The sequence below is a fragment of the Entelurus aequoreus genome, linkage group LG24, assembly GCF_033978785.1.
Source record: "Entelurus aequoreus isolate RoL-2023_Sb linkage group LG24, RoL_Eaeq_v1.1, whole genome shotgun sequence".
NCBI classification, from domain to species: domain Eukaryota; kingdom Metazoa; phylum Chordata; class Actinopteri; order Syngnathiformes; family Syngnathidae; genus Entelurus; species Entelurus aequoreus.
The window spans coordinates 18,584,458-18,597,591 of NC_084754.1; the positions used below are offsets into that span (position 1 = coordinate 18,584,458).

At 38.8% G+C, this 13,134-nt stretch overlaps 1 protein-coding gene across 4 annotated transcripts in view; it reads left to right on the forward strand.

Annotated features, from left to right (window-relative positions):
* slc1a2b (solute carrier family 1 member 2b) overlaps nt 1–13,134 on the forward strand; it is a 73,600-nt gene that overhangs the window by 32,681 nt on the left and 27,785 nt on the right. For all 4 annotated transcript variants that reach the window (XM_062035802.1, XM_062035801.1, XM_062035803.1 and 1 more), the window contains exon 2: nt 9,390–9,529. In XM_062035802.1, the coding sequence (XP_061891786.1) occupies nt 9,400–9,529 (130 nt within the window). In that variant the 5' untranslated portion in view covers nt 9,390–9,399. The remainder of the gene's footprint in view (nt 1–9,389; nt 9,530–13,134) is intronic.

The window sequence follows — 13,134 nt, forward strand, 5'->3', positions numbered from 1 at the left end:
GATAATAATAAATGACAGTAAAATAAGCACACGTATGACTGAGGAGTCATAGTGTATCTTTGTGTGGTGTTTGAGTTGTCCGACTTTTTGTGTGGCCATAAACGCACCAGTGGTTTAGTGCTATGCGTGTTGGTGACAGATGACAAGTTGGTTTTGGCCTGGTTTGTACGGCAGAAAATGACTAGTTTTTCGAGATAGAATTGTTTTACTCATGTTTTTGGTGTGGTTATGTCCGAATATAAACAGTTTTGCTCAATAAAGTGATCGATATAATTCCTGTCCTCGAAGCATCTCGATAGACGTTACAATAATTGAACGGTGTTCAATTGAACTGTGTTGACGAACACCATTAGGGCCGCTTGTTGTCACTGTCACTCAAAGTTGCATTGCAAAATTCCATAGAATAAATATGTTTATTTTGTTTAGAATTCAGATGGGATTTGATTTGGTGCGCGGCATATACTTGCTGCGCGCAGCGGACGCTTGAGCAGTGCGCAATTGCGCAGGCACGCACCTTAGAGGGAACGTTGCTTTGCAGTCCATGTCTTGTTGGAAACACGGCATTCCTCATCAACTTTTCTCTTTTTAGCGTCTCGGGTGTAAACCGTGCATCACTTGTCGCTGCATGTGCACCTTCACTCGCAGGTTACACACGGACACACGCCCATAAATAATACTTTTCAAAATAAAAGCAGCACAGTTGTATTGCGCGCACGACATAGATGTTTTTTCAACTTTATTTTGTAATTGCAGCTGTTCACATTCACTCACAATCACGCACACGCATACGTCCACACGGAAGTAATACAAATAACGATTTTCAAAACAAAAGCAGCACCGTTGTAATGCACACTCGACATAGATACTTTTTAAAATGTATTTTGTAATTTATAATTGGCCTCACGCGGGCCGGACAGGGACGCACAAAGGGCCGGATGCGGCCCGCGGGCCGCAGAATGCCCAGGTCTGGTATAACGGATAAACCACAGAAATCTCAACTATATAACTTTTAAATGTCTTCAGAATTTTCTAAAAGTATTTATACTGAAATCTTTTAACCAAATTTTAATTTAAAAAAACGCTAAAAACACATTCAAAATGATTTCCTTTTTAGCCGAAACATTATTGTAGATAAAAAACACTGTTTCATGGACCTCAAGTAGAAATTGAATGTGCATATGAAAGCAACAAAAGCATTATAAACAAAGTACTATGGCAGAAAAAAAATAACATAAATAAAAATAAAATACATGTAAAAATTGTGCAAGATAGATTTATAGACATGAGAGATACAAAAATAAAAACCAATGTAAGAATTTAGATGGCACCTGATGGCCATAAGACGTAACCACACTTTTTTTCCATATAAATAGAAATAATGTTCATATATGAGGTCTTGTTTTATACATAGGGCTGCACGATTATGGCCAAAATAATAATTAAGATTATTTGTATCAATATTGAAACCATGATTATTGATTATGTCAGGTAAAACAGCTGGGATGGGACTTGAACGCGATGCCATCATGTTATTTGTAATGTCTAATAAAAAGGCTATAGATTAAACGTTATCCATATATTTAAAGACACATATTTGTTTTTTTGTTCAATAACAGTATCAGTATGTCAGCTTTATCTCACTACACAATGCCATTATTTCTATTTTTACATTTTGAAAGAGAGAGGTATTCTTCAGCGCTGCTGTGGCTCTGTTTCCTGGAAGTAAGCAGTGTTGCCTAAAATGCAATAATAATTTAAATGTTTTTGGTAATTAAAAAATGTAACGGAATTACTAACCGTCTGGAACTTTACCGCGGTTTTTCATTATACCATTCACTGTTACATCCCTAATATATATATATATATATATATATATATATATATATATATATATATATATATATATATATATATATATATATATATATATATATATATATATATATATATATATATATATATATATATATAATAGTCTATTTACACAACTTGCATAGGCAACTGTTTTTTGATTATTGTGTATTTTTGTAGCTGATTGATGGGTAACTTGCTTTGAAATCGTAAGTGAAGGTGAAAAGCAAATTTTTAAGTATTTATTTCAGATAACCATCAGAACAATGCTTGGAACATTTGTTGCATTATCAGATTATTTTAATTTGCAGAACTAATGCAATTTCATGCAGTACATATTTTTTGTCAGAATTGAAAGATCAAATATATTTAACCAGAAAGTACTTTATTAATTCCAGCCTTTCGCAGGCCACATAAATAACATGGACGGCCAAATTATATAATATGGTGGGCCAAATATGACCCCCGGGCCAACAGTTTGGCACCTGTGATTTATGGCCTAACATGTAATGTATGAAGGGCTGCAACTATTAATTAAACAAATGGATTAATTGGATAAGCATAACCATAATGATTTCTACTGTCTTGGTTATTGTTTAGTTTATTTGGAACATGCTTGACTTAATCACAACAATAACACACCCATAAATGACTAGGAAGAAGCAGATTTAATACTAAACAATTTGTGTATCATTTGTTCATTTATTTTTCAAAATAAAACCATAATTGTAAAAACAAAATAACTACCATTTGTTTTGAAAAAAACAATTATAAATGTTTTTTCCCGATTTTGTGCACAATTGGGCTTGTAAAATTATTTTTTAAGAATCCATTTGATACAAGAAGTTAACCTGGAAGTAGTTTTCCGTGAATTTGGGCTTGCAGGTTAAAAAACGTAGAAGAAGACAGGATGACAGAGTCTAAATCAAGCTAAAGTTCTGGAATGTCTTTGTTTTAACTTAAATAAACTTTTAAGATGTCGTATAAACTGTAATAACGGAATAACTTGATTTTTCATGTACAGCAGTGGTCCCCAACATTTTTTGTGCCACGGATCAGTTAAATGTAGGCATTATTTTCAGGGACCAGCTTTCCACTTGTACCAGATAAATACTGCAAAAATAAGTGCATGAAAAATACAACTCACTATAACGCTGAATTAGTGGGAGCCCTGGACTTGTTTCTTTGCAATGAAATCCCCAGCAGGTTACACTGCAGATGGAAATCAACCTTTGGCTACAATCTGTCACATTTATGTTTTATATGTTCATTAATGTGCATTGTATCATGTCAGAAAGTTATAACAAATATAACAAATGGAAACTTCATATTAGGAGTTTTAGTGTACATCTTTAAACAAACTTATTGGTGTGTCTCGTGGGAGAGGTGAAAGTTAAGTTGGAGAAAATGCAGTCGTTTATAAATTATTTAATGTTTCTTTGCCGCCTGGTAGCAAATGCTACCGGGTATCGGTCCCCGGACCGGTGGTTGGGGACCACTGAAGTAAGGGATTTGCTGAACTTGTCACACCACGGCATCAGCATCAAATGACCAAACACCAACATGGATTTACAGCTTACGGTTACCTTACTAGCCTATATAAATCAACTATTTATAAATAAAGCTTACGGTTCACATCAACAATTTTAAATGTCTTGCCCAAAGACACAACAGCAGTAACTAGAATGGTGAAAATGGGAATCAAACCTGGAACCATCAAGTTGCTGACATGGATGTTCTACCAATCGAGCCACGCCTCATCATTCATCATTTTACTCTGCATATTAATATGCCGGTTTTTAGTGTTGTTTTTTTAACTGTCTGGGGACATTCTAATTGAAATTATTTTTTAAAGCCAAACAGGACATAAAAGCGCTGGTAAGGCGTAAAAAATGTGGATTTATATGTTCTTGCTACTTTTTTGCTCAAATATTTTTAAGAAACTTTCGTCCTAATCAAAAATATCAAACATGTCATGTTTTTTTTTTTTAATGATTGACACTTTTAAAGGCCTTTTTATCAAATGATGTCCTTTTTGACTTTGGAGATAATTAAATAAATATTTTTGGCTTAAGACGATATCCAGATTTGAGCAAAAAAAGAAAAAAAACAATAATCTAAAACTTTTTTGCCCATTTAAAAATGAAGGACTTGTATGTCCTGTATGGCTTTGGGTACAGTCACCCCTCGCCACTTCACTCTATTGCAGATTTTAATTTTTTAGAATATTCCCCAAAAAAATTCCCTAAATTAAGCATTCCAAGCATTAAAACGGCTAAATGAACCACACATGTCAATATTAAAGTAATATTGACCACGAGATGAGACCAAATCAATTAAAGAACCTCTGTTCAGTATCCTAGCAACTGGTTGGCTCAGCCTCACGCAGCTCTAATAATGTTTTAAAACTGTATTTCAAAGGTAGTAAACATGTTTAGTAAACAGATATTTGATTTATATTTAATAATTTGTTCTTTGGGGAATATTATTTAACATGGTCAACCCTTTTAGGAAAAATCATGTAAAATCAAAACAATAATTACCATATGATCAAAATACAGCAAACCTCAAGGTCAGCCTTTGACCCCTGAGGGTTGAATAAAGTTATTGTTGTTAAAAAAAAAATGGTTATTGTTGTTTGTGCGTGATTGTAGATGTTTGAAAATGTACCAGATTTGTAAATTTCAATATTTTGAATTTTCAGAGTATAGTGGTTTGGGTCCTTTTTCCATCAAGCATTACAGAATTTTGTTAATTGGACTTTTTTGCCACAAAAATGAGAAATTGTATACATTCATATCATTTCTGAGACAAAAGATACAAATAAAAACCTGATGTTCTTTCTTCTGTCCACACTGGCACGTGTCTTGGTGAGAGACGCGCTAATGAGACGAGCATGACAGAATAATATCCGACCTCTATGACGTTTAACATCTGCTGCCTGCTAAAAATAATGAAACGGGGCGGGGGGGGGAGAGGTCTAGAGCGTGCAATTAACTGCCATCATCACTCCTATGTGCTGCTGTACTGCTAGTTTTTTAACTCTTTTTTTTTTTGTTCAGTACTTTCACTAATTCAGCAAGCTTTGTATGAAGTATATGAGGAAATAAACATACAGCGTGGAATTTTGCTGTTTGCATGCTCTTTCTGTATTTCACACTTCACTTTGAAGTTAATTCGAGGAGATGGGGAACGCTCCATCTGTGTGCCTGGAAGCTTCCCAGGTGGTCTTCCTATAGTCGATCCTACAGCAGTACACAAAGCTGGAGGAACTTGAGTGTGTGCGTAATAATATGCAATTATTAGCATCAGCACCATAAAAAGACCTTTGATTGCAAATACGTTTTTTCGCAGTCACTATTGAAAAGAAGCGTTTGACTGCGGCGTGATTCATTTCACAGAAATTAAGATACGGCGTATACACAATAATAATAATGAGACTTGTGAGCCTTGAACCCCCAGGATTGAGGTCAAAGTTCAGAACCGCCTCATTTTGTGTTTTTTTCACTGCAATCCATCACTGCTGCCATTGCAATGGACGTCTTGCATCAAACAAGTGTCATGTTCATATAAACTGAACATGGTTGCACACCTGCCTCAGTGACTGGTTGCTGACACAGCTGGCTGTCTTCTCACGTGCACGTGGTGGAAGAGCTAATAATAAATGCCTCCGGTAATGAGTTTTAATTTAATTAATAAGGCTGTGTGACTAATCCGCCTCGTTCTGCCATTGTATTTGAGGTTTTGTATGATTCCGGTGATGCTGTCGTGCAATCATCGGTGGAAATTGAATACTTGTCTTCTTCCATCACATTTGTGTAGTTTTTGTCTCGTGATTGCCTGAACACTGAAAACCTTGACCGAAAATAGCACAATATCTTATGTTTCTTGGTATGAAAAAAATACTATGAACAAACTGCAGTGGAACCTCGATGAACTAACACCTCATTGTACAAGTGTTTCGGTTTACAAACCACAGGCCGAAAAATATGCATTAATGTACAAACCTTGACTCAGTGTTCGAATATTTCATCCACCTATTGTTTTGTGCCCGGCAGCACATCCAATGTGGGTGGGAAGATCGATCCTCTGTGCTCATTCAGTCAGGAGCAGGGCTGTCGTTAGCTACTGTGCTAAATACTACTTTGGGGTTCTTTTTCAAATGTTTTTGGCCTTTTTACAGCATTTTTCTAATTTTGCTAGCTCAATACGAGTCCAAAGAAAGCAATTGACATGACATGTGTGCTTGGAAACATTCAGAAAGTATCCACAGCGTTGCTATATCCCCCTCCCCTTCTCTCTTTCGATCCATGCCAAGAGTAACCGACAAATTAAAGTGGATTTTATTTTTTTATTCCTAATCACTGTTGCAAACTAAATGGGACAGTTGAGGGGTTTTGTGAGTTCAAACTGTTAGTGCACCACAGGGCTAGTGACAGTGTGTGTGTGTGTGTGTGTGTGTGTGTGTGTGTGTGTGTGTGTGTGTGTGTGTGTGTGTGTGTGTGTGTGTGTGTGTGTGTGCGTGTGTGTGTGTGTGTGTGTGTGTGTGTGTGTGTTCTGGCAATGCTTACTTATGGGGACATCGCTCCGTTTACACAATCACCTTTAAGGGACCTCTGACGGTATGGGGACAAAAAAACAGGTCCCCTAAAGGGAAACCTTTTTAATTGATAGTTAGATCCATTCAGAAGATGCCTAAGTGATGTTTAAGCTTTGGCCCATAAAACATGTTTACTGGTTAGTTTGAGTGTGAGACATTTGCACAGCAGCCCCCTTATCGGGCTGTAGCTGGTACATTTAAGTGGAGAAACGTCCTATAAGAGGACAGCTGTAGTGCTGTATTCTGAGGATCATGTCATATTTAATTTGAACTTTTTTTTTTTTTTTTTAAATGGTCCTCAGTAGTCACGTACACATTTGTGTGAATTATGCAAACTTATTTACATTTGGTCCCCATGAATCATATTAACTATTTTTTCCCCAGGGTCCCCAGTAAGAATGATCAGCACATTACTTCATCAATCCAGAGATTTAAAGACGTGTATGAACTAACTGGGCAGTGGCCATTTTACCTAAAAATGTTTTATGCCTCCACAACCTGCAGAAAGGGTGCTCCCCACAAGTGATGATCAAAAACTTGGTCCCCATTCCAAATTATAACCAGTATGTGTGTGTGTGTGTGTGTTTGTGTGTGTGTGTGTGTGTGTGTGTGTGTGTCGGCAAGGTGGTTGCATATAAGGAGGAACGTTAGCAAGGGGCAGCGCAGCTCGGTAGATAGAGCGGCCGTGCCAGCAACATGAGGGTTCTAGGTTTGATCCCCACTTCTGCCATCTTCTTCACAGCTGTTGTGTCCTTGGGCAAGACACTTCACCCACTTGCTCCCAGTGCCACCCACACTGGTTTAAACAATACCTGTAATTTAGATAAAGCGCTTTGAGTCATGAGAGAAAAGTGCTATATAAATATAATTCACAAAGTGTAGCTATTTGGGTTTTTTTGGCTTTGTTATTAAGTAGAACATTGATTCCTTTGTTATGTTTGTTTGATACACAGTACCGTATAGTGTTTTAAAGGCCTACTAAAATGAAAATTTCTTATTTAAACGGGGATAGCAGATCCATTCTATGTGTCATACTCGATCATTTCGCGATATTGCCATATTTTTGCTGAAAGGATTTAGTAAAGAACATCGATGATAAAGTTTGCAACTTTTGGTCGCTGATAAAAAAAAGCCTTGCCTGTACCGGAAGTAGCGTGACGTCGCAGGTTGAAGGGCTCCTCACATTTCCCCATTGTTAACACCAGCAGCGAGAGCGATTCGGACCGAGAAAGCGACGATTACCCCATTAATTTGAGCGAGGATGAAAGATTAGTGGATGAGGAACGTGTGAGTGAAGGACTAGAGTGCAGTGCCGGACTTATCTTTTTTCGCTCTGACCGTAACTTAGTGTGGAATCCAATGAGCCCTTGTACCTTTCTCCTTTTTCTATTGTGGATCACGGATTTGTATTTTAAACCACTTCGGATACTATATCCTCTTGAAAATGAGAGTCGAGAACGCAAAATGGACATTCACAGTGACTTTTATCTCCACGACAATACATCGGTGAAGCACTTTAGCTACGGAGCTAACGTGATAGCATTGTGCTTAAATGCAGATGGAAACAAAATAAATAAGCCCCTGACTGGAAGGATATACAGAAGATCAACAATACTGCTATCAGGAGACACCGAACCAAACACTGGACCTGTAACCACACAGTTAATGCTGTGCCGCCTGTCGAAGCCTAGCAATGCTGTTGCTAACGACGCCATTGAAGCTAACTTAGCTATGGGACCTCGTCAGAGCTATGCTAAAAACATTAGCTATCCACCTAAGCCAGCCCTCATCTGCTCATCAACACCCGTGCTCACCTGCGTTCCAGCGATCGACGGCGCGACGAAGTACTTCACCCGATCATCGATGCGGTCGGCGGCTAGTGTCGGATAGCGCGTCTGCTATCCAACTCAAAGTCCTCCTGGTTGTGTTGCTGCAGCCAGCCGCTAATACACCGATCCCACCTACAGCTTTCTTCTTTGCAGTCTCCATTGTTCATTAAACACATTGCAAAAGATTCACCAACACAGATGTCCAGAATACTGTGGAATTTTGCGATGAAAACAGAGCTGTTTGTATTGGATACAATGGTGTCCGAATACTTCCGCTTCAACCATTGACGTCACGCGCAAACGTCATCATGCCTAGAGGTTTTCAACCGTAAGTTTCCCGGGAAATTTAAAATTGCACTTTATAAGTTAACCCGGCCGTATTGGCATGTGTTGCAATGTTAAGATTTCACCATTGATGTATAAACTGTCAGACTGCGTGGTCGGGAGTAGTGGGTTTCAGTAGGCCTTTAAATTGTGTTCAAAGTGTACAAACCTTTACCTAAATGTCTGCTTTTGTTGAGGCCGGAACCCATTACTCATATTGTCATCGTTTCTTATGGAGAAATTTGCTTCAATATACAAACTTTTCTACTTACAAGCCCTGTTCAGGAACCGATTAACTTTGTAAATCGAGGTTCCACTGTATATTGTTGCTATAGCAACAGAACACTGCTCGCAGGGGCTTGAGGTTCCTCGCCATAGGATGCATGCTCGACAGGAAGATTGTTGTTTATGTCATGGATCATGCTTTAAAATGTCCTGTGACTTCCAAAATGCCACACTTGAGAACATAAAAAAAAAAAATCTGCTCCTATTAAAACCGTCTCAAAAGGCTTTACCGTTACAGGCAGCAGATTGTCGTCAGCTTCCATCTGCTGGCTGCCATAGCAACCATAAACGATAATGTCGGAATGACAGCTCGCCATCACACTTGGATGGCTAACAGTAGCTGCTTTCTCTCTAAATATATTCCCTTTCGTTTGAAATATGTTGCACTATAAGAAGTTGTTTTAATTTTTTATGAGTGCCACCTTTTAGGGGCAAGTTAAGGCTACTTGTATTAAGTGATGTGGTTTTCCTAACCGATTCTCTCTCTGTGTGTGTCTCAGTGCCAACAATATGCCTAAACAAGTGGAGGTGAGGATGCACGAGAGTCACCTGGAGCCCATCGAGGCTCGGCCTCAGTCCAAATGTGCCAGACTGTGCTCCAAGTTGTTCAAGAACCTTCTGCTCACTCTCACCGTCCTTGGTCAGTACCTTTTTTTTTTTTTCCAGGAGTGCATCTTTCTCTCCGTTCTTTTTGTTGGCTAAAGACCTCCCTGATAAGCTTGTAAATAATAGGTGCAGCCATCTGCACAGTTTGGACATACCAGACAGTGAAATGTCCTGACCTTCCTCCCCTCCTCGCCACCTGTTGTGATTAGAAGCGCTCGGCAGCACCCATCCAGTCACACAAACAATCTCTGGCGGTGCATAAGAATGATTGTGAATACAGCAAGTTCGCTGCATAACAGAGGGATTTTTCTCGACAGGGAGAAAAGAATGTTTGACCTGCAGCCACATTTGCATCGCAGTGTCTGGCGCCTCTGTCCCCATATATGCAAACATGGGTATAACATGCAGGGTTCGTACGGGTGCTTAAAAACCTTGACAATGCTTGGATTTTAATGTTGTGTTTTCAATGTTTGAAAACTGCTTGAATTTTGGGTGAAGTGCGTGTAAATGCTGAGAAATGTTCATCATATTTCTCGGCAGTCTGACTCAATCGGCTGATTATAAAATGGAAAAAAAATATAATACGTTTCCTTAAAAATGAAAGCTACACACTTGATCTGTTGGCTTTGCACGTGCCCTTACATTAGGTTGTTGTCATGCCAGAGCCGTAAATACAATTCTGTGTCGCCCCCAAGAGGACAGTGGTGCATCGGTCCATCATGCCGGGAGGTTGTCATTTTAATGAACATTGGATGGAAAATTACAAATACAAACTTTGGATAAAACATGGACCAAATCCATGCGTAGCCTGCTGCAAAGTATGCAAATGTCATGGCGTGGACTTTTACGCAGCTTACTGCGAGAATTGTTTTCCCAGAATGCAAACGGACTGGACCAGACATCGGTAGAAGGTAGGATCATGATTTAATTTCTACGCAAAAAAGGTTACAAACAAAAGGTGCCCACAGCGGAGGACCAAAACTTGGCGCAGGTAACAAAACTAACACATGGGCAGAAACTATAAACATGAAACAAAACTTACTTGGCAGAGCATGAATCAATGGCATGAACAGCAACATCAGAGTAGCACATAGCAAGAACAGAGTAATGTCGCCAGGCCGACTGACCGGCCATGGCAGGCTTAAATAATGCCTCTGATTAGTGCTCGGGAAGCAGGTGAGCGGGCGGGCACTAATCAGAGACAGGTGAAGCGCAGACGGGAACTAAAGAAGTCCAAAACTAACAGAACATAACTAAACAAAACATGATCCGGACCACGGATCATGACAGCAAAAAGCAAATCCAGCTTTTAGCAATGGGAGAGTTGGTTCTCTTGAGTCATATGAAAGGTAAGCCACAGAGATTACTAGCCCTACAAATTTTGTGTTCTAACCTGTTGGTACATGCTAGACCTAAACTGTGAGATCAGCGCTAGATTACATGTTAATTACGGACAGTTATTACGAGCTCTGAAAGAAAAAAAGCGAGCGTTTGTCAATGATAAATTATAATGTTAAGAACTTCCCTCAACTAAAAATCGATTTGTTATCATAGCCACAGTTATAAGGCTAGACATGCTTAATGACAGGTGACTGAGGTGTTGTGAAACGAACAAAATATTTTCCTTTATTTTATTATTCTTATATTAATGTGTAACAGTTTTGTTAATAAATGAGTGAAATTGATATTTTGAGGGTGTGTGTATTTATATCACATTATGCAGTTTACAAGCACAAATACGGTGTGAATCAAGCCGTGCTGTTCGATGTCATTGAGTGCTGTAAGTAAGAAAAAGAACAAGAAATTTGAAAAACAACACAAATGGAGACACGTTTGCAAGCACCAATGACATTGAATAGTCTACAGAAACACTGCTTCATTTTCTATGCCACATTCAGTTAATAACTGCTGGTTCAATGCCAGGCTTAGGTTTTAGCAGATTTTCCCTATTTTTCCTACAGACAGCATTTGGTGACCTCAAACAACAAGGCTATAGATTGATTCACACTGTTTTTTTTCGCTTTTTGAAGGGTACTGGAAAAACTGGAAAATTGATCTTGAAAGTCCTTAAAAAGTGCTTGTATTTGGCCATGGAAAAGGAGTACGAACCCTGAACATGCGTATTTGTGCACTAGTTGGCATGTGTGAGCATGTGTACATCTCACCCTACTTGGAAGGCCTCTCACGAATCGAGAGAGCCAGCAGCATCATTGATCATCTGTCACCGGCCGCGAAAGAGCCTGAATGGAAGAACTTGCAAACGGGCCATAGAGGGAAAAAACACTTGCATGTCAAGAATCCACAGGATGCTGCTGGAGGATGGATGGATGGGCATGCTTACAAAAAAATGGGGGCGTTTTTCATTCCAGCGCGCGTTATAAACAACCTCTTGGGTTGTGTGATCTCTGGCAGCCGAGGTTGAAGGGGAGGAAGTGCGAGGAGGAAGCTGGCGGAGATGGGCAGACAGAAGCCAAACCATCTGAGCCAACAGGGTGGGGGACTTACAAATATCACTCTTTGTCGGTCAGAAAACAGGTAAAACAGGTAAAATGATGATTATGACATAATGTACACTGCAACAAAGAGCAGTCATAATAGAGGTGGGAAAGAGTTAAATTAACTAGTTGCATGGACGTTTACTTGATAAGACATCCGAAATTAGGTTTGTATATCTAGAAATTAGCAGGATTTTTAGCTAGAAATAAGTATTTTTTTCTGAAAACAAGCATTATTCAACTTGCAATTCTTAAATTAAGCATCCTTGAGATGTTTTAGATTATTTGAACAAGATTTTCTATATGGGGGGAAACCAAAACATATTACCGTATTTTCCAGATTATAAGGCGCACTTAAAATCCTTTATTTTTCTCAAAACTCGACAGTGCGCCTAATGTAAGGAATAAGTTTGGTTCAGCTTACCCACCTCAAAGCTATTTTATGTGGTGTAATGATAAGTGTGACCAGTAGATGGCAGTCACACATAAGAGATACGTGTAGACTGCAATTTGTCTCAAGTAAACAACACCAACATTTTAAATGTTCCATTGAAAATATGGAACATTATACATGACGCTCAAAAATCTATCAAAATGTTTTAATACGACTTTGGTAAGCTATGAAGCAGCACTGCTTGAAGAAGTGTACTGTGCTTCAACGTAGGAGTATTATTATGGTGTGTGTATAAGGTAAGACATATTTTTGTTTCGCAATATTATGCAAAAGCAACTTTTCTTACCTTCTGGTACCTGCTGATCTGTATTTGGGATCTGCATAAATCCTGAAAAATTACGCGTGTCCACGCCGACTGCGTAGTCGATATGATTCTTCTTTTTCTCTATCTTCTTGTTATGGGACATTCATCCTCCGCTGTTGCCATTTCTAATATAAAGTAGTGCAAAGTTCTTACTTACCGTCTTTTCCGCACCATAAGCCGCACCTAAAAAACATTTTTTTTCTCAAAAGCTGACAGTGCGGCTAATAACCCGGTGCGCCTTATATATGGATTAATATTAATATTTATTTTCATAAAGTTTAGGTCTCACAACTACGGTAAACAGCCGCCATCTTTTTTCCCCGTAGAAGAGGAAGCGCTTCTTCTTCTACGGTAAGCAACCGCCAAGGTGAGCACCCGCCCCCGTA